This window comes from Halichoerus grypus, chromosome 2 (genome assembly GCF_964656455.1).
Source record: "Halichoerus grypus chromosome 2, mHalGry1.hap1.1, whole genome shotgun sequence".
Taxonomy (NCBI): domain Eukaryota; kingdom Metazoa; phylum Chordata; class Mammalia; order Carnivora; family Phocidae; genus Halichoerus; species Halichoerus grypus.
The window spans coordinates 93052378-93079877 of NC_135713.1; the positions used below are offsets into that span (position 1 = coordinate 93052378).

Sequence of the window (27500 nt, forward strand, 5' to 3'; positions counted from 1 at the left end):
ATGGGGGAGGGGTGGTCTGCTTCTCCCTGTCCCTCTGCCCCTCCTCTCCACTTGTGCTCTGTCTCTCTCTCTCTCTCTCAAATAAATAAAGTCTTCAAAAAAAAGAGAAGGACCGGGTTAAAATCAGTTCCTCTAGGACTTGTAATGAGCACTGGGTGTTGTATGTAAGTAATGAATCACTCAATTCTATTCCAGAAACCAACATTGCACTGTATGTTAACTAAAATTTAAATAAATTTTTAAAAAATTAATGCCCCTAAAGAAACTCTGAAGTTTCTCTCATCTGAGGGCTAAGATGTACTTGACAATCACTGTTGTCTCAAAATTCTGTGAACTTTCTTTAAACATACACCTACCATATGTTCCAGCCATTCTTCTAGCTATTGACTCGAGAGAAATAAAAACATATCCACACAAAGACTTACACATGCATCTTTTTTATGCTAATATTATTCACTTTTTTATTGAAGTACACTTAACACAGTTACATTAGTTTCAGGTGGACAGCACAGTGATTCTACAAGTCTTTGGGTTAATGCTTTGCTCACCACAAGTGTCTCTGCCATCTGTCCCCATGCTTTACCGTATCACTGACTGTATTTCCTGTGCGGTACCATTTATCCCTGTGACTCAGCCCATAACCGGAAGCCTGTACCTCCCACTTCTCTTCATCCATTTTGCCCATCCCCCACATCCTCCGCTCTGGCAACCATTGGTGTACGGATTTGTTTCTGCTTTTTGTTCATTTTTGAGATTGTACATTTAAGTGAAATCATATGGTATTTGTCTTTCTCTGTCTTATTTCGCTTAGCATGATACCCTCTAGTTCCATTCATATTGTTGCAAATGGCAAGATCTCATCCTTTGTTATGGCTGCATAATATTCTATCATGTGTGTGTGTGTGTGTGTGTACATACATGCCATATCTTTATCCATTCATCTATCAATGGACACTTGGCTCCCTTCCATATCTTGGTCACTGTAAATAATGTTGAAATAATCATAGGGTGCATATATCTTTTCAAATTAGTGTTGTTGTATTCTTTGTGTGAATACTTCATAGTGGAATTACTGGATCATGTATTTCTATTTTTAATTTCTTGAGGAACCTCCATACTGTTTTCCATAGTGGCTACACCAACTTACATTCTCGCCAGCGGTGCACAAGTGTTCCTTTTTCTCCTCATCCTTGCCAACACTTACTATTTCTTGTGTTTTTTTATTTTAGCCATTCTGACAAGTGTGAGGTGATACCTCTTTGTGGTTTTCATTTGCATCTCCCTGATAATTACTGATGTTGGGCATTTTTTTCATGTGTCTATTAGCCATCTGTATATCTTCTCTAGAAAAAATGTCTATTCAGATCCTTTGCCCATTTTTAATTGGATTGTTTAGGGGTTTTTTGATGTTGAGTTGTATAAGTTCTTTATATTTTTTGGGTTATTAATCCTTTATCGGATATGTCATTTGCAAATATCTTCTCCCATTCAGTAGGTTACCTTTTCATGTTGTTGATGGTTTCCTTTGCTGAACTTGCACATGAATATTTACTCACAATAGCCCCAAACTGGAAATAACCTAAATGCCCATTAACAGATGAATGAATGAGTAAAATATAGTATATCCATACAATCAATGTATTACTATTTAGCAATAAAAAGGAATAAGCTACTGATACATGCAACATGAATGAATCTCATTAGCCTGAATGAAAGAAGCCAGACATAAGAGTACATGGTGTATGATTCCATGTATGTAAAATTCTAGAGAATGCAAACTATTGTAGTGACAAAAAACATTTCACGTGTTGCCTGTGGACTGCAGAAGGGTACAAGGGCTCTTTTGTTGGTGAAGGAAATATTGTGTTTTGACTGTGATGTTAGTTTCATGGGTATATGCAACTGCCAACATTCATCAACTTGTACACTTCAAATGGACAGAACTTATATGTAAATCATTTCTCACAGGTACTAGGGGAAATTTTTTGTAAGCTCTTGACTGTTAAAGAAAATACATAATGGTCAACAGATAAGTTTTGTGGGGCTATGATATCAAAAAAAGGGTTAATAATCTTAAAATATTCTGGAAACCCCTTTAATTTCTGGGTAGCAGATATGAATTTGTAGGGAAAATTTTTATCTTCTGGTTTCAGGTAAACCCCAGAAAAAGGACTGCCTTGGGGACTAAGCAGGGTCCTGGGCTGGTTGAGCTTTGCTCACTCTCTTTCTCCAGCTTTCTGTGGATTCCTGAGAATAGCTGGCTCAGGAAACAAAGGCAAGCAAGGGCTTGGTGGTGGGCAGTCTCCTGTCTTTTTGCATGTCAGGCGTCTTAAAACCAATTTTCCTTCACTCTGACTTGAGTGGGGAGATTCCACTCTACTTTTTTGAAACTAGAAAGCTGTAGGCCACATTCTTCCTTTATAGGCCACTAGGAGCGACGTATTTTAGTTGGCTCTACATACAGAGTCATGGGATGTGAGATTTGTAAAGAACCTCAGAGACTGTCCTGGCCAACTTCCCAAAGGAAGAAGCTTCGGCCCAGAGAAGGTAAGTGACTGGTACAAGCGGACACAGCCAGAGCAGGGCTACCAGCCACTGTCTTCCAAGTTCTCTTGGCTTCATATTATGCCGGCTCAGGACTCGCTGAGGAAGTGCAGCTCGAGATCTCTGGCTGTCAAAAGCTAGGTCCTAAACCCAAGCACGTAGCTTGCTGCACTATTTTTAAAAATGAAAACTGTAAAATGGTTGGGTTGTAGCTCCAAGAAAGGCGGCAGAATGTCACTTCTGACCTAATGTGAGGAAACGTAAGGATCAGACCTCAGCTTGGGAATGAATGAGAGGCATTTATGATTATTGTAGAACTTGGCAGCAGTAACAAAAGCCTGTTCCATGGTGGAAATGACCGTGTTAAATTTCCATTCTTATTTGCATTTATAAAAGTAAAATAAAATTGTTTCTTGGGTAGGAACATTGTGACTGGAAAATGCGTCTTGGTCATTATTGCTCCTTTCACTCTTCATATATTTTCCCTTGATGGCTATTTAAATAGCAGATATTTTATACAGAGAGAACATTCATCACAACAGCAGATTGTTTTTTTGGAAAGTAGTTAAATTTTATTTAATTAACTTTTTAGATTTTTTTTTGTTAACACATAATGTATTGTTTGTTTCAGGGGTACAGGTCTGTGATTCATCAGTCTTACACAATTCACAGCGCTCACCATAGCACATACCCTCCCCCATGTCCATCCCCCAGTTACCCCCTCTTCTCACTCCCTTCCCCTCCAGCAACCTTTAGTTTGTTTCCTGAGATTAAGAGTCTTTTATGATTTGTCTCCCTCTCTGGTTTTGTCCTGTTTCATTTCTTCCTCTACAACAGCAGATTCTTGAAGTTGAATCAGATTCTTCCAATGAAGCAGCCCCTGCCTGGGAGTCAATTAGACCTTTCTGGAAGCTCCACGAACAGTCCAGCACAGCTCTAGATCCTCCGGTTTGGCAGGCCCAGCCTTCTCCTCTCGCATCGTGCCCGTCAGTGCCTGGGCAGCAGTGGGGTGCGGGCGGCTGAGAGTCCCATGCCGTCCGGACAGTGCCCTTCATGCTGGCGCCACTCTGGGGCAGACAGAGACGTGTCAGCTGTGTAACTCAGCAGTGGTCTTGATTCGGATCGCTTGCTATGCTGGACACAGGTTTTGTTCTTCACCCAGACTGCCCAGAATAGAAATGGCAGAATTTGGCAGAATGGCTAGGATGGAAACTTCAGGAAGAAGACGTCAGGTTGTTAGAATCCCCCTAAGCTGAAGAAGCCGCATCAGCATTCCCTGCCTCTGTGAGGGGACTCCCAGATGACCACACGATATACATCCCAGAGGTGGCGACGGTGGTGAGATAGCCCTTCCCAATGGTATTATTTTCTGTGCCACTTTGTCTTGCCCGGGGTGGGCATGCTGTATCATGACTGCAGCGAAAACCTGGTGTGTTTCAGACATGCTGGGCAGCGTGGACGAGCCACACTGGTGTCCAACACCTCCCACTCCTGAGCACTGTGAGGGCAGAGACTTGGTCTTCTTGCAACCTATTTCCACCCCCTCACATTGCAGATACCTGTATGTCCGCAAGGACACATCATCAGCATGTAGTAAATCCTGCTAAATGACAAAATGACTTGTTGAGCAAGTGGATAATGAAAGTAACTGACCTTAAATGTGGACTATGCCGATCATTGTACTAATGATGCAAGAAATCACTGAAAACACTGTGGGAGAAGAACGGAAACGTTTTCTAGAAAACCCAGTAATGACCAGAATAGATCTGTCGCTTTTTTCATGTGTATTAGATAACCATGCAGAATTGAGGTGGGTCCTTGAATGAATATTCTCTGCTTCACCTCCTCTAATCCTTTGATTTGAAATCATTCCTATCATTGAGGTCAAAGGTGTTTGGGGCATCTGAACTGGATAATTAATTTTCTCCTCCCATTTTCTCTTTATTAGTTATAAAGGTAGCCTTTTGCTTACCTAAGAAGCAGGTGGATAGGACTGTTATTTCAAGTCACTTTTATTTTTTATTTACTATTTTTAACTTTTTTTTTAAGCCGTCTCCACACCCTGCATGAAGCCCAATGCAGGGCTTGAACTCAGGACCCTGAGATCATGACTTGAGCTGAGATTGAGAATCAGATGGTTAACCAGCTGAGCCACCCGGGCACCCCATTTATTTACTCTTTAATTAGCATACCAGCATGCTCTAGTGTGTCCCCTCCCCTCCCCTCCCCTTCTTTTTTCTCTTTCTCTCTCTCTCACTCTTTCGGACAGGGGTAGGGGTAGAGGGAGAGAGAGAGGGAGAGAGTCTCAAGCAGGCTCAACGCCCAGCACAGAGCCTGACGTGGGGCTCGATCTCACAACCCTGAGATCATGACCTGAGCCAAAACCAAGAGTCAGACGCCTGACCGACTGAGCCACCCCCAGGTGCCCCTAGTGTCTCTTACCTTTAAAGAGGTTCACCTTTAGGGGCGCCTGGGTGGCTCAGTCGTTAAGCGTCTGCCTTCGGCTCAGGTCATGATCCCAGGGTCCTGGGATCAAGCCCCACATCGGGCTCCCTGCTCGGCAGGAAGCCTGCTTCTCCCTCTCCCACTCCCTCTGCTTGTGTTCCCTCTCTCGCTGTGTCTCTCTGTCAAATAAATAAATAAAATCTTTAAAAAAACAAAAACAAACAAAAAAAAACAAGTTCACCTTTAATCCTCAGAGTTTTTTCTTTTTCACCAAAAAACTCTGAAAAAATTGTGTACTCACAAATTAGCTCCACTTCCTAACTTTCCGTTTGCTCTTCAGACTTCTCCACTCTGGCTTCAGCCCTGCCTGCTCCACCAGAATTGCGCAGTAACCTCCATGTCACCCATGCTGGGAGCGTTTCTGAGTCCTCATCTGGCTGGCACACTCCTCACAGGACCATCTGAGAATCCTTCTCTTGTACATGAAAGAAAACCCAGCTCAAACTGTAGTAAACAAAGGAGTAAGTTTCTTGTATTGTTTTTTTAAATAATTTGCTCCTCTCCACTTCTTTTTTTTTTTTTTTTTTTTTTTTTGCTCCTCTCCACTTCTTTCTACTCCCAGCATCAATCAGATATTGGATTAGCCGAATTAATCCTCTAATTATATTTTCTATTGTTCATCTCCTTAGCCGTTTATTTGACTCAAAGAGTTCCTGGCCTCTATCTTTTAAACCATGTATTGAATTTGTAGTGTCAGCTGTCATGGTTTCTGTTTCTAAGTGTCATTCACTGTTCTCAGAATATTCCTTTTTATTGTGATACATTCTTGTTTTATAGACGTAGTATTTCACCTTCTTTTTTCTGATAGAAGTAATTTTTCCCTCCTAGTCTCTTGTCTGTTTTCCAAGAATTACCTTCTTTAGTTTGTTTTTTGGTCTTTCTTCATTGTGTGGAGACTTCATTGTGATTCTAAGCAGTCTGTTCACATCCTATAGTGAAACCCTGGAGGCTCTGGGGTGAGGGAGGGAGGAAGGCTGGCTGGCAGGTGGCTTTGCGGGTATGTTGATTGGGTGGGAGGCCTGCTTTGTCATTTGGTAACTCTCCATCCCTCCCCACATACAAATATCAACGTGGGATGGTCTTTTCTCTGTGGCCATTTAGTTTCTCCAGAGAGGGATCTTTCAGATTCCTCTGGGAGGTGTAGATGCCCAGCCAAGGCCCATCTCAGAACCAGGCAGGAGAAAGCAGCCAGGGGCCTCCGGGTTTTGAAGGTAGATTGTAACTTAACCCTACAGTGTTCACCATTCCCCCTGCCTTCCTCTTGTACCTGCTCTTAGAGTCCAGATCTTCTCGGGCTTGTTTATTCCAGAGAATAAACCTCTAGTGTCTTGAAATGGGAAAGGAAGGTCCAGGGAGGTGGGGGATCTGTTGTTTCTGTTGGGAGACTTTTCACCTCTCTCCTTTGCACCCTTATACCTCATCCCCACCTTGCAGGGAACACAGTACCTCCAAGTGTCAGGCCCCTCAGCCCTTGGCACACTTGTCAGTACTCACTGCAGACTCTCAGGTCAGCTCCCTCCACTGTTAAATCATTACTTCCTGTGCATCTTGCAGTCACTGACATTTTTTGTCCATAATTTTCTCTTTTGTTTTTTATTCCTTTACTGCCATGTTAGGGATTTAGGAGGATTTGGCAATAAAAGCATGTTTCAATCCACCATATTTAACTGAAAGTTCTTTGTATTCTTTATATTTTTGGATATTTTGATTCTTTAGGATTGCATTTCTGCAGAACGTCAGAAAATAGAAATTCTGCATTTTTTCAGTTGCACCCAATTCTCTCTACAAAAAGTAAACATGAAGGTAAGGTTTTTTTTCATTGTTAATATAAAATGTTGCCTATTGCATATTCATTTTGACATGTGAATGAAATTATGTTCTATTAATGAAGGAAATACATATGATCATCGCTGCTTTTTAGATTGTCCAGGAGCAATCTATTCTAATCTCAGATGTTCTTGCTTCTAAATCACTCAAATCTTTGTGGTTCTTTCTGAGAAATTTTGGCAACATACTTCGGGAGAATAGTAATAGCTAACGTGTACATATGTGCGAGGCACTCTTCTATTTAATCCATGTAACAACCATATGAAGTAGACATTGTCTCCATTTTACAGACGAACAAACTGAAGCACAGAGAAGTAATTTGTCCAAATTCACACAGCTCTACCAGATGTCTCGAGTCCTTGCAGTTAACCACTATGCCGTGCTATGTTGCAACATCTTTTTATTTAATGAACATTTTAAAGCTCTTCCCATCTACTTCCTCAAAGGAAACTCACAATATTAAAACACCAAGAAGGAGAGTTTCACACATACACAGACACACACAGCAAATTAAAAGGAGCAAAGAACAGTGTAGATCAGAAATTTGAGATGAGTTGTTTTTTCCGTTGGAGCACTAAATTTGTTCTGATTTCCTGGCAACTAACGAAAAAAAGTGAAATGTTAGATTATATTGTTCATTGTTTTGTAGAGCAAGCATGCAAATTACTTTGCAAAGTTTTTGGCAACTGAATTCTAGAAGCAATTTCTAGAATTCTAATAAAAGAACTATATTAGTGTTTTTAAAAAATCTTTTTTTATGGTGAAATGTAATACTTAGAAAAATACATAAACATAAATGTATAGCTCACTGAATTATTGTAAAGAGAGCCCCACCTAACCACACCCTTGTCAAGAAATAGAAGCCTCACAGCCCCAAGGAACACAAACATTACCATTATCATCATTTTTATGGCAATCATCACTTTGCTTTTTTTTTTTTTTTTTAGTTTTATTACCTAAATATCCTAAACACTATGGTTTAGTTTTGCCTGTTTTTTAACTTAATATGACTGGAATCACATATTCTTTTTGGCCTCTGTTGCTCAACTTTGTCAGTGAGATTCATGCAAACTGGTCTGTAGAGCTGTATTCATTTTTATTGTTCTCCTGCACTTTACTGTCCTGCATTTTAGGAATATACCACAGTTTGTCCATTTATCCGTAGATGGACATTTGGGTTATTCTGGTTGTTGGCTATGATGGAGAATGCTGCTCTAAGCATTCGTGTGTAGGTCTCCAGACTGAAGTGTGCATATTTTAGCCGAGTGTCACAGGGTGAGCACAGACCCAACTTTTGTAGATGATGCTTAGCAATCTTCCAAAATAGTTGTACCTATTACAAAATAGCAGTATACCACTACTAGTAGTGTCTGAAAGTTCTTTTCTATATTTTTGTGAACACTGGAAACTGTCAGTCTTTCAAATTGTAACCACTCTTGAGGGTGCACTGGTATCTTACTTTGGTATAGTGTTCTCCTTATTGCTATTGAGGTAGACCACATCAACCATTTGAATCTCTTCGGTGAATTAACTGCCTACTCAGGTCTCATGCCCAGTTTTCTACTGCATTGTCTGTCTTCTTTTCCTTGACTTCTCAAGTTTTTAAACAATGATAGTTTTTATAAACTTAATTTTTAGCTGTTTGATACTAGTATATAGAAATTCTGTTGATAATAAAATACTGAATGTTATCAAGCAATTCTTACGAAAGCGGTCTTAATTCAATGGATATTTTTGGGTTTTCTACATACATAACCGTAATACCTGCCAAACAATGTCTTTTCTTTCTTTCCATCCTTCACCTTTTCTTTTTCCTGCCTAACTGCAGTGTTAGTACCTCTGATACAGTAGCAAAAGAAGTTGTGACAGAGGGAATCCTTGTCTTCTTCAGTCTCAAAGGAGGTTCCGTTTTCTTGTAGTGTATGAGACTTCTCTGTTTGCCACTAGAAAAGAGAAATATTGGAGCAATTTTTATGGACTTTTCACTGCATCAGGCTGAAAGTGACGCTTATTACTGCTTCTTCCATTTCATTGGTCAGAACTAGTTATGTAACTCTTCTAACTGCATGGGTGCTAGCAGATGTAGGGGGAATCGGTGAATTATCTGATTAGCATGACTCTGATGGAGCATAAGGTGGGATCTACTCAAGGAAGGGTGGGAAGTCCTCCTGAGGAGATGATACCTCAAGTGGGAACCTGAAAGATGATGTATCATTTCCTAGGACTGCTGTAACAAAGTACTACAGACAGGGGGCTTAACCAAAAGAAATTTATTGTCTCACAATCTTCGGATGCTAGAAGTCCAAAATCAAGGTGTCAGCAGGGTTGGTTCCTTCTGAGGACCTTGAGGGATCTGTCCAGGCCTCTCTCCTCGGCTTGTAGATGGCCATCTTTACTGTATGTCTCTCCACATTACCTTCCCTCTATGCATGTTCGTATCTAAATTATTCCATTTATAAAGATACTAGTCATAGTGGATTAGGCCCACTCTAATGACCTTACTTTAACTTGATTACTGCTGTAAAGAACGTATCTCCACATTCTGAGGGTTAGGACTTCAATATAAGAACTTAGAGGAGACAGATAAGTTGGTCATAGTAAAAAAGAGAGGGAGAACAATTCTAGAAAGAGGACAGTTCGCATAGGTCCTAAGATAAGAGATTATACATATGGCTAGAGCTCAGTAAGCCATGGGCCTGGTAGGAAGGGTCAAATCACATCCAGCCTTGGAGGCAGACCATAAGCAGACTTGAGATTTCATTCTAAGTGTAATGGAAAGCAACTGGAGGGTTTTGTGCAGGAGAGAGATGTGATCTCACCACTTTGTGGGTGGAGAGTAAGTTGGAAAGAGACAAGAGTGGCAATGGAAGGATCATTTAGGAGGCCAGTGCAGTAGTCTAGTTGAGAGGTGGTTGTCTGATAAAGATAAGGGTAGTAAGGGACAGAGAAAGCAATGGAAGGATGCCAGATATAAAGTGGACCTAGGCTTCATAGAACTTGGAGAATTGGATGTGGAGGGTGAGGGTGAGAAAGGCAGCAAGGAGAACTTGCAGGTTCCTAATTGCAGAACAGGATGAACTGTGGAAGATGGGCAAACCTGGGAAAGGTTGGGCTTGGGTTTCGATGGGTGGGTCCAGGGCACCATTTTGGACATGTTATGTTAGAGATATGCTTGGGGCATCCAAATGAAGAGACCATCAGGCAGCTGAATACATAAAGATCTAGTGTCCTGAGAAGAGGTATAGGCCAGAAAAAAACCTAATTGGGCATCATCATAACAGATGTCATTTAAAGCCATGGAAAAGAGTGAGACTAACTAGGAAAAGAGTCATGAAGAAAGATTAGAAATAGGTATTTATTTCTACACCTCACCCATCCCTGAAAGCTGAAGTATAAAGTCATCGTGCTTGTATCTAATGCAGTGAATGCATTGCCGGAGTTGGTGAGGTAATACGTCGAGGTGTTGCCTTCTGATGATTCAACATAATGTAATACCAAAGCTTAGGTAACATCAGAGAAATTTATAGTTGACATTAGAAAACCTTTTAGAGCAAGTGCTGGGTCACAGTAAACTTATGGTTGCACTTTATGATGGTCCTTGGAAGTGCTGACAGAAGAGGCAATAGAGTTAACATTGTTTCAAAAATTGTGGAATTGACTGTATACTTGCCCAGGAAGGCCACCCTACTTCTGAAAAGAGGTAGGTCACAAAGTGGCCTACAGGGAAGACCAAATAATTTTTTTTTAAAGATTTTATTTATTTGAGAGAGAGAACAAGCAGGGGGAGGAAGAGGGAGAAGCAGACTCCCCGCTGAGCAGGGATCCCAACGTGGGTCTCAATCCCAGGACCCTGGGATCTTGACCTGAGCCGAAGGCAGACGCTTAACCGACTGAGCCACCCAGGCGCCCCAAGACCAAATAATTTTAAGTAGATCTGAACTCCTAGAACACTTGTACGTTTACTCAAAAATCCCAAAGGTTTTGGTCTTTCTTTAAGCATGAAAAAGATTATTTTGGCCTACAACATGTCTAGGATATTGATGCCAACTGGACTACTTCACCATAGAACCACAGTATGGCTTTTTCATAATGTAATTTTGAATAAGATTATGTCACGATATGCCCATGATGGCTACAGGCATTAAGTTTCTGCCTGTCTTCTTACTCTTCTCCCAAGTCCCTTAATGATGTTAATTTATTCTTCTAGCTTAAGTGTATATTCACACACTGTACCACACACACAAAATTAAAAAAAATTCAGAGTAGGGTTTATATTGTTCTAAATCTTTCATAAGAAGTTTTAGGAGTAACTATATGATTGATTCCTGCCAGACTTCATTCTTTCCATTAAAAAAGGATTACAAACAACATAAGGTTTCTTGTAGTTTGCCAGTCTTTCATCATCACTGATGACATACACAAAGCGTCTGTTGATGGGAGGTGTTCAGCACCCTTGGGGATAACTAATTGTTCGTGGTAGTGAACTATTCCAACAGAAATTGGCCAGTGGGTTTAATTGCTGTTAAGGCTTTTCTTCAAAATCCATATTCATAGACTTGCAATGACTTGATTAAAGCATTATTAATTAATTTGATTAAAGCAATTTTTAATATTATTTCAATATAAAGGGCCTCCAGATCAGGTCGATATAGCAAGACATTTACTGAGGGTTGAAAGAACTTGAACTGGCCAGTCACTGGGAATGTTGTAGCTCCAGAAGCATCTGAATAGAAAGAAGTTGCTGAGGGGGTACCTGGGTGGCTCAGTCAGTTGAGCGTCCGCCTCGATTTCAGCTCAGGTCGTGATCTAGGGGTCCTGGGACAGAGCCCTGTGCTCAGGGGGGACATCGGCTTACGGATTCTTTCTCCCTCTGCTCCTCCCCCAACTTGTGCGTGCTCTAATAAATCTTTAAAAAAAAAAAAAAGGTTGCTGAGGCTGAGTCCCAGCTTCTGCAGCTTGGAGACCTCACTGGAAGTGAGACAGGTAACTGTGTAGGCATATATTGTGTGGGGATAAAGATGTTCCTGACTCCCCTTGCAAAAACTGCGGTGTGGGGACCAAGTTTCCTCCATCTACACCGCCTGTTAGCCCTGTGACTAACCATAATTACTTACCGTCTGTAACGGACTTTATTTGAATTTACATCTTGATGTCTTTGATACTTTGTTTTTATACTTCTTGAAAATTTTTATTGAATTTCTCTAGCACATCTCAACACAGGAGACTCGGGTCTAGTTATAGCCTAGAATGAGCTCTTTTCAAGACCGTCTAAAATTAAAGCTGAGCACTTGGATCTTACAGGGTTAAGAGTGAAGTTGAAGTGCTGTGGGCAATGATAGAGGGGTTAAACCAAAGCTGCTGGACAATTTAATACCTAAACCCTTTTATTTCTCGCTCTGCCTCGATGAGTAACATTTATAGAATCATGACGATTAAATCAGATTATGTAATTCCTCTTACATCTTAAACTTTCTTATTCCCCTAATTCCAGTGTTCTAAGGATGTTGACACACGGGGGGGGGGGGGGGGTCATGATTGCCCATGTGCTTTCCAAATTAACATTCAATGGATGGAATTTAGATGGTGTCGACAGAAAAGCATTTTAGGCAGACACGTGTGCAGGTGGAAAGGCATGAGATGAGCATGTGAAATGGAGATACTACAGCTAAAGGCTTAGAAAGGAGACCAGAGTCTGCTCACAGAAAGCCTTGTCCATCGGTGCATGTTTACCCTCACCAGTGTGGAGGCAGGAAGTCCAGGACCATACTGGCTGCACTGCAAGCCTGGCCACTGGAATTAATGACAGGGATGAACATGAGATCAGAGATGCTTAATGGCCTGGCTCTATGGAGTCATTCACAGCAACAGCCGAGAGTGGATAGAGGGAGGCACGAAGGAGGAAGGAGGGCAAGAAGTAGGCGGCGGCTGTGATTAGAGGACAGACCCAGTATGAACTCGGGGAAAATGAATGGGTCATCACCCTGTTAGACGTTAAGCAGCTGACTGCCAACTTCAGAGAAATAGGAGAGCGCGCAACTGGTAAGCAAGAGGATCTTGTGAATGGGCAAGATTATTGGTGGAGAGAGCTGGAGAAAATGCTAACAGCAAGGAACAAAGTTTTTGATGAGCAACAAAGTTGTAGGGTCTCTATGGAAAGGGTATGAATGTAGTAACTTGGCAGAGGGACAGAGTGCTTGGGAAGTAAGATCAAACTTCACTGTCAGAATGTGATGGAATGTTGGTATTTTTGCACCAAAGAATTCTAAACCTCTCCCAAACAGCTTCCTGTAGCAAAGAACTCATGAGGTTTTCATCCAGCTTATGGAATTCAGCAAGGTCAGAATGAATGACAGTTGTAAAGGAGTGAGGAATTCTATCAGGCCTAGATTTCCAAGAGATGTTTTTTTTACCTTAGTAAAGATGGCTAGTCCAACAGAGAGGTTACCCAGGGAGGCTATCCTAAGCCAACCACACCCTGACTTCGTAAGGGTGAACTAGGTACTAGGATTCTTCTGAAGTACTGTGTTGAGAGTTGTATTAATATATCTAAGTTTAATTCAGAGATGATATTCTGCCAGTTTGGCTAGATCTCCTCTTATTAAATCCAGTCTCTAAATTCTCGTAAAACCATCTAGTAATCAAAGCCTTCTGGCTAGTTTCAGATTTATTTGCAGAGGGAATACATAGAATTAATTTCTCCCTTGGGAGAAATTTCTCACTTCTTAATACAGAATCCTGAAATTGGCAAAGTACCAAATCCCACTGTGTTCAGCCCATCATTTTATAAATGATGGCTTGGGGGAAGGAAGAAATAAATTATTTAATACCAGGCTGTGAACTTTCTCACACAGGAACTAGATAGCCCCAGTAATAAAAAAAATCAGAAACAAAAATTCTGTTATCTAAGGGAGCAAAAGTGATTTGAACTGCCCAGGGAGAGATGGAACTGGAGCCCTTACTTGGGGACTGAGCAGCACCTGGGACCCGCCCTTAAACGTGTGCCTCCTATATGTTGGGGGCTGTATCAAGTCAGCATCGGATAAGGGGAGCTGCTGGGTTCCGGTGAAGCTAGTCCTCCTATGTTTAAGTGTAGAGCCAATAATCTCAAATTTAAATAGTCACAGATGGCTTGCTAAAATGAAAGGCATTTAAAGACCTTCCAAATTCTGGAAGTCAACATCGCCAAACTATGTAGGGATAGCTACACAGACAACATGAATAAGGCTTTTATTAGCATAAATTCGGCAACTGTTAAAATACTTCATTATAAATAGTCAGGAAGAGGCAGAAGTACAAGGGTAGACAGTCTCCGAAGCCTGTTCATAATGTTATAGCAAATTCACAACTTGCTGTGCTCCTTCTATTTGAAATGAAGTGACAATATCTACCATCACTGCTATTTTAAACAAACAAAATGAAGTTAACTCAATAAATATCTTTTTATTAAAGAAAAAAAGGAATATTGTTAAGCACCAAAACTTTATGTTGTTACATTGCATGTACAAGAAGAGAAAGTGATTGCAATACTTGCTGTACAAGTACTTAACTCTGAAGTCATGGTGTAAAAAACATGAAAATACAAAGCAATACAATAATTACAACGCAGAAAAGTTGCACTAAAGAGCAAAAGGCAACAGTCAAAACAATTATTGGAGATTTCAGAGTATTGCTATAAATGCCTGCTTAGTTTTTTCTTTGTACTTTTAATACTTTAGAATATGAATGGAGCATATTTAAGTATTGTAAATTTGCAAGGAGTTGGCATTTACAATACACTGTGCACACTTCCGTTTAATGTACGGTGTTAAAGCCTCTTTAAAAGCCAAGCACAATGTGCTAGTGTTTTGCTTCTACCATTATAATATTGCACAAAGCTAGTAAATGGTGAACTGGTTTGCCATTGTAATTTTCACTTAACCAGAAAGGCTAAAAAACATGTCAGTTTCAGTAGCCCTAATGGGCTTTTAATCATGCAAAATGATCTGTAGCCTTCGATTTTTCACAAACTATATATTATGGTTTCACACTTGGCAAGACATACAGTACGAGAAACTCAACGAGACAGTGGGGATTCTGTCCAAGTTAAAGAAGTCAGAAGTCACTGTCTGGGTGGTATTTTCTATCCCTCTTGGTTCACAACTGAAGGGAAAATGCCATCTTGTGACCATGAAGACTTCTTAAAACCAATATAATTAGTACTGGGAAAAGCTAGAATAACTTGTTACACTCTTGGATAGTTAACCATAGAACATGCAAGTTAAAAAAAAAACAAAAAACAAAAAAAAAACCCCCAAACTTCCCTTGTTAAAATTCACCTCTATAACCAACACCCATACCTTTGTGTATACATATAAAAATGACTTTCCACGGTCTTTCCCCTCCACCCTTAACTCCCCCAAATTGAGCCACCCTTAGTTATACCTGACTTTTTAAAAAACCAACAAAAAACTTTCCCTTAACTCTCAAAACAAATGACTGCTTTGAGATTCAATGTGAAATAGCATTGATGAAATATTTATTATATGTCAACCTCCGAGGTATTTTCTGTACATGCACCTTAACAGTGGCATAATAAAAATGGGGAAAGGGAAAAACATTTATAAATTTGAATTCAATCAATCAAACCCCTCAAATACCAAGCTGCACATTTATATTTGTGGGTAAAACAGAATATTTTAGAGTGAACGTATCTTCCAAATAACCCAATGGGCAAACATGTCATACACGCGCACACACATACAGGACCCCGATTCCCTCTCACCCTTAAAAAAAAAACTCTGTTTACATACATGATAGTTTAGGCAGCAATATAAACTCATTTTGTAGGAAAAACTTTTAAATTAGACTATAGGATGAAAAATACCATTGCTTCAACTTACAAAGCAATTAGGCAGAGATCCCTCTTTATGTGCTTTAACTAAAGAGCACTTTGCAGCAAAGTTCAGAAGTAACTACTGAATTGTTCAGTAGCACTAAATAAATGCAATATGCTCCAACAGTAAGGTGCTTCTACTCTCTTACCTCTTCCATCTGGAATATATCTTGCTGGTCAATCCTCTAACACTAAGCATAGCTCTTCTTGTATGCTAAGCTATAAATGTGAAATAAAATCTGTTTAAAATGCACACTTAACTTTATATTATCATTTAAATTCAGTGCAAGAATTAGGTAAAACTTGTTAAGGTTTCTGCTCTCATTATCAAATGGCTGCATGTTAATGCGTCTGCCACAGTTTTTAAATGTTTTACAGCTGTTCAAAACGATTTCTTACAAATAACCTGGTAATAATGTATATGAAATCTGAACTCCCTGATAAGGCCTTTAAGGGACCCCTTACTATAGTACTTTACAGGTTGGTATCTGATACGATGTGCATACTAAATAAATTATAAAGGTTAAAAAAAAAAACAAAAAACCCAAAACTTTGTATTTAGTGGAAGAAAAAACTTTCCTTAGGCTAAGACTAAACTGACTTAGGCACTGACTTAAATTTATACACAAACTCAATGAATGCAATTAAAAAATGGAATCTTAAGGAATGTATAAAATTAAATTGTGTTAATTGTACACTGGTCCCATTCCAAACAGAGGATGCTGCCTGTTCATTTTTGTTCCACTGATACGAGGTTTAATTCTTAGTGCCTGCTATGGCCTAAGTATGCCTCAGAATTTAACACATTTTATGGCAAAGTGGCCATGCCATATGTTACCAAAAATTGCTACACAGTTCAGCCTTGTAGAAACAAGGATTTTTGCCCCCTCATTTTACTCAGTAAATCAAAGTGCAGAAAATTCCCTACGGTTTCATGCAATGAGGAAAACCCCACTTTCCCACTGGAAAATACTATACCTGGTCAACATTTACGGCTGCATCTAAATTTGCTTAAAAATACACGTTAAGAGATCTTTCAGTTCCACAACGAACAACTAGGGAATGATTGTTTTTATGCAGCTCACAAACTCAAAACCTATAAAACATATATCAAGTAAGCAAGACAATTGCTCATCTTTTAAAAATCCTCTTTAGCCAGGAATTTCATCACACTGCCTCACCACAGTACCACCCAGATTTGAGATTAGGAATACCTTTTCTATATGTACCACATTGGTTATATACACAGCATTTTGACTGTAAGTGGGAGAACTATTTAAAAATGGCATTCGAGTGAGCAGTAATCTTAACCTTAAAATATCCTCAAGTTATCTCTTTCCCTATTTAAAATCTATTAGTCGAGACCAGATTGGTAAATGAACTTCTAAAGTGATTCAGCACAAACAAGCAGCTGTTTGTGTATTCTTATGACAGAAATGACACATTGAGATATAACTCTCAAATATTTTAAACCATATAAATAGTATGGGCAAGTTTGGAACTTGAAATGTGTGATCATCTGTAACTACCATCCTAATTAAATATATTAGAATTTAATATTAAGAGCAAAGACACTCATTTTTTTTTTAAGGGCGGGGGGGGGAATTTAACCATGCTTACAGAATTGTTGGGTTCCAAACTGCATTAAAATTAACATGAGGAGGGCACCTGGGTGGCTCAGTTGGTTAAGCGACTGCCTTCACAGCTCAGGTCATGATCCTGGAGTCCCGGGATCGAGTCCCACATCGGGCTCCCTGCTCAGCTGGGAGCCTGCTTCTTCTGATCCTTACCCGCTCTCATGCTCGCTCTTTCTCACTCTCTCTCTCAAATAAATAAAATAAAATCTTAAAAAAAAAAAAAACAATTAACATAAGGAAAAAAATTAACTTGAGGATTCAACTGGTAATCTCATCTTGGACAAGTGGACTGTACTTATTTGAAATTTTAACACTGTGAGAACTCCAAAGGTGGATGATCTGCAGTAACTTGTAATTCTGTGCAAGTAGGAATCTGAATCTTAAGGATGGAAAATAGGTGTGGTGGAGGAAGTTTATTTAGCAGAGAGTAAGTATAGCTGGTTTTAAACGAGGGTTTGCTTTAACCTACTCATCATCTTCAAGTGAGATAATCTTCATGAAGTGCCACAGTGGGATGTACTCCAGAGTTTTGGATGCACCCCCAAAAGGGTTCACATGAGTCTGGACCCCCTCCAGAGTACTACAGACTTAGAGAACATGCTTCTGGAAGACAAATCACAGTACCCATTTATAAGTGAGCCTGTTTTTTAATGGAATCCCAGCTGTAACACTAAATGGGGAGCAAATTCCTGACATATAAAAGTTCTAGTGCTTTTGCTGTTAATTTAATGTTAAGTTCTCCTGTATTTTTCTAAATATCAATGAATGAAAAAACAAACTTATTCATAAGCATCCAAAGGCTTAAAACTGATACATGATTTTTTTAAGGTTTGCAAATTTGCTTAAACTTTTTTTTTTTGCCAAATTATATTAATCAAACCAATCATTATTTTGGTTGAAAAGCACGCTTCAATGCTTTACTGAAGGAAACGTATACTTTTCTCCTGAAGGAAAATTCCACACCCACCTCCCCCATTGTGGGATAAAGATTAAGTCTCTATACTAGATATATATTTTAACCTTCCAAGATAAGATATAGGAATAATACAACAAGAAAACTAATGTATTGTGAAAAAACTGTGCAAAAGCTCCTACTCTCATCAATAAACAGAAAATTTTCTCCATAATTATTTTAAAGGAAATACATCTTAAAGTGACAAAGGTGTAAGCATGTTTTATCTCTTCTGAAAAACTAATTCATATACATTGGAGGGCTTTTACTCTGGGACTGCTTTCTGGGGGCCAGAGAAATGCCTCGGAAGAAATAAAGTTCTTTTTGGTACATCAGTCCTTACTTAACTCCCTTCATATAAAGGCCAACATCTGTCTGATGCAGAATTACACTCTACAGAATACTACAGACTGAGTCTGCCATATCTACCTTCATTCAAGCCCACGACACTCCTGCTGAGAATTCATAATGGCTCCATTCATATAAATGTGCCCTTCAGGATGCCATTATGGCAAACTCAGCACCTGGAACTACATACGTATGTTTTAAAAGGTCTACTAACAGTAATAAAGGCGCTCTCCCCAAATTCCACTCAAAACATGTGAAGATAGTGAAATGCTAGCGAAGGAGGCTTTTCTGCCTGTCTACTTTCTGCATATTTGTAGAGCACACTTCACTGTGGAGCATAAAAAGAAAAACTTAAATGGTGCATGTTAAACAGACTTAAGATCTGCATCCCTATTACTGAATTCTCATTTTTGATTCTCAATAGGAAAGTCATGTTGAATTACACTAATCAAGCAATCGTTCAAACAAAAGGACTAAAAATAATCTGAAATATTATCAAGTTACAAAGTATTGCTTTTCATAAACAAAGCTGCACATGAAATTCAAACTATTATAAATTCACAATTATGAAGAGCTATTTAAAAGCATGGAAATTTTTACTTCAAAACCTTACAAAGTGTGAGAGTATGTGGTCTTTTAAAAATATGCCATGGTAAATGTGTCATGTTGTGGTAAACACATTAAGTGTATCTCCATGGTTATAGATCTTTTCAGATGTTGAACATCTTTATGAAAATTCCTTTGGAGATGAGTAATGTGGAAATTTTCAGTGCATTTCCATCTGATTCTTTCCAATTCCTGTCCTATAGCTATCATGATAAACTTCTTTTTCAGAGTGTCCGACTATTTATACAAGCTGATATAGAAGAAGCTCTGTGTTTTCAAGCAAAGGACTATTCAGTGCACTTAAAGATGGATTTCAAAGCAGTCCCAATACAGCTCACAGTAGGTCTCTATCAACCCGGTGTTCTTCCAACTCAGAGCAACCCCTAGCTTGACTGGCCACTACAAGGATGTACACGGGTGGACAGGAAGGAAGGGAAGGTGCTTAAAAAACCAGGCATCTCTGGAAGGCCTTTTCTTCATTGCATCAGAAGCATTGCACATCTAAAACTCATGTTAACCACCAATATTGGAATGACTGGAAAAGCGATAACTTGCCAATTGTGCTTCCATTTTTTCATACCACAGAGCCAACACACTTTGCATCTAACGGAATCCAGTTGGGAAATCACACATTTAAAGTTTTGTTTTCCAAAAAAATCTTTGATCTTCAACTGTAGGTGTTTTTTCTTTCTGTTGAGTCACCTGTTTACAAACAAAAATATACAGTGTATTAAAAAATATTGACTTATTAAAGACAGTGTGGTCTTTTAAAAATATGCCATGTTAAATGTATCCTGTTGTTGTAAACACATATATGTTCCCACACAACTTTTGCAGTATCTGGCACTGGTATTTCTTACAAATGGCCATTTGTAAAGATAGTATATCAGAGACATGTTTTAAAAAATGCGTTTGTATTCTTAAAGCAATAAAAATGGAAACAAAATAATTAGAATACAACTTTCAACACTCAGAAGGTTGTATGTTAGATTCACTTTTATTCCTTTTACTCTAACATGTCAGAACTATACAATAAAAAGGACCAAATACAATCTAAAATATCAGCCTCATAAACGGCCAGTCTATTAAGAATTAAATGATATTTTAAAAATTCATGAGGAAGTGAGTTTTTGTTATACTGACATGTAGAGGACAGGATTAGTACCGGTCTTCACAGAGATGTTTTAGCTAAGTTCCAGAATAGTTGTGTTCGAGATCTATGGCTTACACACTGCACCGGAGCACTTATATGAAAAACCTACTTGGCAGATAAAAAGGAACATGCACATAAATCAAGTCCTAACTTATGTTATTATAGTTCTGCATTATCTGATACTGCAGCTACGTGTGGCTTTGGAGCACTTGCAATGTGGCTAATGTGACTGAGAAAGTGAATTTTTAATTTGATTTAAATTAAAATCTGAAGCAGTATAAAATATTTCTCCATTAAATGCAATTTTATTGTTTTGCTAGGACATTTCAACTTTAACCACTGAATACTTAGCATCCAAATTGAGATGTGCTACTAAATATAAAATACAAACTGGATTTTGAAGACTCAGTAAAAAAAATAAACTACATCGTGGATTTTTTATACTGATGGGATGTTGAAATATACTATTTTGGATGCATCATATAAAATAAAGTATTACTGAAATCAATTTCGTATGTTTCTTTCTAGCTTTTCAATGTGACTATAAAAACTGTTTTAATCACATCTGTGGATCATATTGTATTTCTATCAGACAGTGTCATCATAGTTACTTCTTAACTTAGAGGAACCCACAGAAAAGAAATTAGAAACTAAATATAAAGTCTATATAATTATATGTATTTACTTATGTTTAGAAATTTCCTTCCAGGACACTATTACCTATGGCTGTTTCTGAGAAGAGTCTTATTATTATTTTGAAAGATTTTATTTGTTTGAGACAGAGAGAGAACCCAAGTGGTTGGGGGTGCAGTAGAGGGAGAGGGCGAAGCAGACTCCCCGCGGAGCGGGGAGCCCGATGCGGGGCTTGATCCCAGGACCCAAGATCATGACCTGAGCTGAAGGCAGAGGCTTCACTGGCTGAGCCACCTGGGCACCCCACTGAGAAGAGTTTTAAAGGAAGACAAGGCAGAAGAGGAGATACTCACTTTTTATTTCATGAAGTTTTGAGAAATTACTTTTTTTTTCTGAAGAGCTAATTAATGATTTAAAATCCTCAAGAAATGGATTTGTAATAGAAAATAAAATCATAGACCTGTTAGCCATGTGTAGCGAAGCATCTAAAAGTTCAGTCTTAAAAACAATTCCCCAAGACCACATACAAGGCAGTGAGAATAGCCCCTTTATCAATGCCTGCTCAGATTGGTGGGGTTACAACTAGTCCATGGTTTGCTTCTGGCATAGGGTACAGTCTGTTTTTTATACATAACTTTGCAGATATCTCAGCTCGTGTGTTTTCTGGGAGTATTTCACTTTTCTCTCAACATTATTAATACATATGCCAGCCATAAGTAATTATCAGCCAAAAAATTATTTTTAGGCAATTTTCAAAATGGTATTCATTGTGGACATATTCTTAACACAGCTCTAAGGGTAAATTAGCAGCCAAAAGCTAAAAATAACCACCCAAGCACTTGAACATATGAACTGCTGCTGCCATGTCTACATGTTGGGCAGGATCTGGTGGGATGGGTGAAAACAAACGGAGATGATGGGCTGGTCTGAGCAAGTGCTGGTGGGCCATGTACCCCAACTGGGCTACTGCAGGCAGCTGTAACCAAAAGACGAAAACATTTATTGAAGGCCCAACTGTGGGGTTAACTAATCAGTGCCTAAGATGGTAGTTTTAGACATAGGCTTAGAAGCTCACTGAGAAGCTCCAAGCAAGAGACAAGCGGATAGGTAACAAGCACTGTGAAGTGGCAGACAGTGTGGAAGATTCCCAGTCAGACACCCTGAATCCCTAGACATAGTCGCATACTGAGTACACACACTAATATATTTATATCTTCTACAAAGCAGAGTGTACAAAGGTATAAGCACAAATGGTTTGAAATTAATCTGGGATCCAAAAACACTGGGTCCTACAAAGTGATAATTAGGGCCTCTCTAAGTAGAGGAAAAAGGGATACCAACAGCCCAGTGCCAGGCAGCACAGTGCTGCTACTGAATGCTAGCTGGAGCGCACTAAAAAAGGTAATACATGACCACTTATCGAGCGGAACGCGATTTTTCACCCCCCCTTTTTGTTAAAGCTACTGATTAGTGCAGATGCTGATGGGGAGAGGTAGGGATGAGAGCACTGTAGAAGAACATCTACATTTTCCTGATGGATCCATGCCCAAAAGGAGCATGTAAAATTGCTTTTAGTAGTATTTTATTTGATATATCCCAAACAGTATCTTTCAACATGTTAGTAATATAAAAAAATTAATGACACAGTTTTCCTTTTTTTGGTTTATGTCTTCAAAATCTAGATGTATGCCTGCATATACATCAGATCTGAATATTCCGTCAGAATCCATGGGAGTGAAAGCCAAGAATCTACATTTTTAATAAGCTCCCCAGGTACTTCTATGATCAGGCATGTTTAAGAATCACTTTGCTAACAAGTAAGTTTATTATTCTTTTACCTATTTCCTTCCCAGGGCTATCAGTCTCCCTTCCGCCCCCCCAACTTTTGGTGAATGTTGTAAAGCCCATAGAAACAGTCCATCAAGAGAGCATAAGATACTTAATAGAATATATGGGCATATTTGCATTACAGTTTGCACAAGTTGTAACATTTCAGTTAGGACTACTATCAATTCTATATTGATATGCTATCTTTACTGACTGTATTTAGCATAATTTGTGCCATAGAACTATAATTAGCTTACTAAAATGTGGTCAAGTAAAAAACTCTATTACTTTAGAAGAACCCCAAATGTGTTACCAGTACCCACAGGTGTACTCAGTAAGATATGCATACACTTACTACGTATTTATTATATTAGCTGCAATTTTATTTGTATCATGCAGTAACTATGATAAGCCTTAAAATGATAAACCTTCATTTTATAAGCTTAGAAAGCTAAATAATCAGACGATGCAATAATTTTTCTAAACTGATCTCAGAAAATTCCTTTGTAGGCAGCTAAGACGACACCAAAATTCAATATACGTAAGTTTGTACCTGAAATACTTTAGTCAGAAAAGACCTTTTCTGTATTTATTTTTAAAGATGTTATTTGTCAGAGAGAGAGCACAAGCAGGGGGGAGCGGGAGAGGGAGAAGCAGGCTCCCCGCTGAGCAGGGAGCCCGAGCAGGACTCGATCCCAGGACCCTGGGATCATGACCAGAGCTGAAGGCAGACGCGTAACCCAGCCACCCAGACGTCCCGCCTTTTCTGTTTTTAAAACAAGAAATAAGACTGTCACTTTACTGAGATAAGACTACCCTCTTTATTTGGGCTATAGCTATACTGTAGAAATTTTTAATGAGCAGGATATAAACACAGCATTTACATAACAGTATTTTTGAAAAGTGCTTTACTGTTAAGTTTCTAGAAACTACACAAAACCTGAAGTTCATGAATCTATGGTCTATGCTATAACTGAGCTGTATAATAAATAATAAACCTCATCAATAAAATCTAACAGACCTCCTCATCCAATAGAAAAGCTGTATTACTGATGCTACGAAAGAAAATAGGACCATTTACTTGTTAGTTTTCCCAGTCTGTGCAAGGCAAAGCTTCCTCTTCATCCTCTGACTCAGGGGACGCTTCTTTGATTCTTCTAAGAGCTTCATGGATGCTTCGTGTTAGAGGGTCTGTGTCAGGCAGAAGTGTGAAGGATTCTCTCAGAACTTCCTTCTGTACCTTCTTCAATTTTACCCCTTTCCTGATTTGTGCCAAGATATTATTACTATCATCTTCATCAGGAAAAGGAGGTAGAGTTCGCTGTTCAACCTTTTTCAGATGAAAACTACCACGCTTCAAGGAAGCTAGCACCTCATCCATGGGTGAGCTCACTTTACAAATGAAAGAGAACAATGACAGTTAGGATCATGATTAGAGTCCAGCTGGCAACCTCTAGACTTTAGGACTGTGTTAGCCAAGAACACTGAAAACAATATGGACCATGAAGTTTGGACTGAAGGTTTCCCAGAAACACATGGGATCCCAATTATGCTTGCACAAACAAACAAAGCCACAACACCCAGACTCCAATTCCAAGTTATTATTTCTATCATTTCCCATGTGAGAGAAGCAAGCAGATTGGGAGCTGAAGGTGCTCTTTGGGAATATAATGGGTGAGACTCCCAAAGGATTTCCACAATGTACCAGCTCAATCTAAATTCAGACAGCAATTGAGTTACAAATGTAATTTTAAAGAACTAAGTTTTGATTCACTATGGTGATTTATTTTTTTTTTTTAAAGAGGTTTTTTTTTTTATTATTAAGTAAACTCTATCCCCAACGGCGGGCTCAAACTCATGCCCCTGAGGATCAAGAGTTGCATGCTCTAATGACTGAGCCAGCCAGGTGCCCTGACTACAGTGACTGTTCTGGTTTTTTTCCATTTAGTTGTTTTACATATAAAATTCTACTCCAGTTATGGTAAGAAATATTTTACAGTATGGTCTCTCAGATTAAAATTTAATATGCACATTGTTTTATATAATATTCTCCCAATGAAAGCTATGGACCAGGATTATTCTGTTCTTTTCAAAAACAGCTTTATTAAGGCTTATCGGACATGCAATAAATTGTATATGTTACTCCCCATCCTTCCTTTTTTTTTTTTTAAGATTTTATTTATTTACCCGACAGAGAGAGACACAGCGAGAGAGGGAACACAAGCAGGGGGAGTGGGAGAGGGAGAAGTGGGCTTCCCACTGAGCAGGGAGCCCGATGCGGGCCTCGATCCCAGGACCCCGGGACCACGACCTGAGCCGAAGGCAGACACCCAACGACTGAGCCACCCAGGCGTCCCCTTCCTTGCTTTTTTGTACAAAGAGTATACCAAGGCCCTCCATAAATATGTGACCAAATGTTACATGGTCCTGCCAACGTCATCCTAGTGTGACAGTCCTGCCCAGCTGGCTTACTTTCTCTGGTGTGAATACCTTCCTTGTATTTCCTACGTTTAAAATCAGATTTTATTTTAAACACAGAAGGAACCACTTACTATGTATTACCAGAGAGACCAAGTATCACTTCAAAATATATAGTTTTTAAAACATCTGTAAGAGCTCAAGAAGGTACACATTCCTGTGTCTATACCCATTTGCTGATGGGGGTGGGTAGGATTTCCGCCAAGCTGGGACCGTGAAAACCTGTCTGCTGTCAAATAATGTCCAAAAATTAAGTGTTTTAAGCTCTGTAGGGTGCTATGAAACAGAAAGGCCTTTGCTTACGTCTCCCTTCACTCGGCAGAGGAACGGGAAGGCGTCTGTGGAACTTACCTCTCCTCCTCTGCAGAGCTTCAGCAGTCTTCCGGAGCCGCTTCCGGGCACTGACCAGCTGGCTACTGTCAAACAGCTGCGCCGGTGGCGCGCTCGCGGGCTCCGCGGTCCTCGGCTCGCTCCCCTCTCTTCCAGGCTGACCTTTCTCCAGGGTCTCCAGGGAGTGGTCCTTGGCGACAGGCAGAGGGGGCGGCGGTGGGGGAGGGGGAGGAGGGGGTGGGGGGGGAGGGGGTGTTGGAGGAAGAGGTGGGGGGAGTGGCGCTATGGTAACAGAACCCGGTTCGAGGTCAGTATTATTCAAAAGTGGAAGAGAAACCGCGGGCAGCAGTTCAGAGGTAACACCACTGAGAGGTAATGAAGTGGCTTCAAGTTGTGCTAATGAACTATCTTCAAGTTGTGCGAGGCTCTGGGCTTCTGTTTTCTGCAATGACCCGAGCTTCCCTCTTCCTTCCTCCACCATTTCACTTTTCTCTTCTACTTGGAGCGCTCCTGGCAGAGAGTCACACTGGTCCTCACAGGGCACGGGACTGGCTGTGCTTCTTCTTCTTGCGTGAGCCAGGCGCAATCTGGTTGATTTAAGTATGACTTGGCCAGGGTACCTCTAAAAAATCAGAAGGTATTGTAACTGGTCAAATTACATTAAAACAATGTATCAACAAATGGCTATTTTCTCCTTCAGATGCAAGATGTTATCTTGGAGCTTTTGTGATTTTTCAGGGAAAGTTCTTTTAATAAAGTCAAACAGAAGACTACAATACCACAGCATAATACCACAGCATAATACCTTTCGACAATTATCACTGAACTCTATTTGCTTATCAAATCCTTTATCAAGGCGCTGGTCCTCTCTTGTCCACTTAAGAAGCCAACTGTTCAGAATTACCATAGGATTTAAAGATTTTTAATGACTGAAATTACTAATTTTAATGACAAAATAGCAAGACAAAATACGAAACATAAATGATATTGGTACATAGAAAGCTATGAAACTATTAGCTTCTTACATGTATTTTCAAATGCTTACAAATAAAAAATTAAAAATTAATGTTCTTTTTAAAAACATTTCTTGGGGGGCACCTGGGTGGCTCAGTTGGTTAGGTGGCTGCCTTTTGGCTCAGGTTATGATCCCGGGGGTCCTGGGATCAAGCCCCACGTTGGGCTCCCCCCTCAGCTGGGGGTCTGCTTCTCCCTTTATCTCCCTCTCAAATAAATAAATAAAATCTTTTTTAAAAATTTAAAAAAAATAAAAACGTTTCTTGGTATTTAAAAAAACTCTCAAAACAATATATACATTTTTATGATGGAAGGAGAGGGAATAAAATTTTTAGTACTAATATACACAACTCTTGTTCTATCTTTTACTACAGTAAAACCTAGCATTAATGGATTTGGTGAACAACATTTACTTAACACAAGGTTTATCCTTGTCAGCACAGACCGTGGAAGTTAAGACTCCTGAGCACTTCCACAACTAGAACCATTCAGCTTAAACACAGTTCCAAGGAAATGTCTGGCTGCTGTGATACTGGCGTCCAGGTTCATGGGTGGTTAGCCTGGCAAGAGAACTGCCAAACCATTTCTCATGTAGCTTGATCCACTCTAATTCTGGCAGGATCACTTCCATAGATTGTTCCCATAGGTTACTGTATGTGCTATTAATAACAAGTTGATGCCTGAAATGGACTGGATAGTCAGTTGTGAATTAATTTTATAAAACTAAAATAAATACATACATACATACATAAAAATTAAAAAAAAAAAGAATCC

At 39.4% G+C, this 27500-nt stretch overlaps 1 protein-coding gene across 1 annotated transcript in view; it reads right to left on the reverse strand.

The window, feature by feature from the left end:
- Window positions 1-14296: 14296 nt before the first annotated feature.
- The window catches only part of JMY (junction mediating and regulatory protein, p53 cofactor), a 97408-nt gene continuing 84204 nt past the window's right edge, over window positions 14297-27500 (reverse strand). Inside the window, exons 9-11 of the mRNA XM_078067143.1 lie at window positions 25734-26334; window positions 23986-24296; window positions 14297-19993 (exon numbers count right to left, since the gene is read on the reverse strand). Coding sequence (XP_077923269.1) covers window positions 23989-24296; window positions 25734-26334 — 909 coding nt within the window. The 3' untranslated portion in view covers window positions 14297-19993; window positions 23986-23988. The remainder of the gene's footprint in view (window positions 19994-23985; window positions 24297-25733; window positions 26335-27500) is intronic.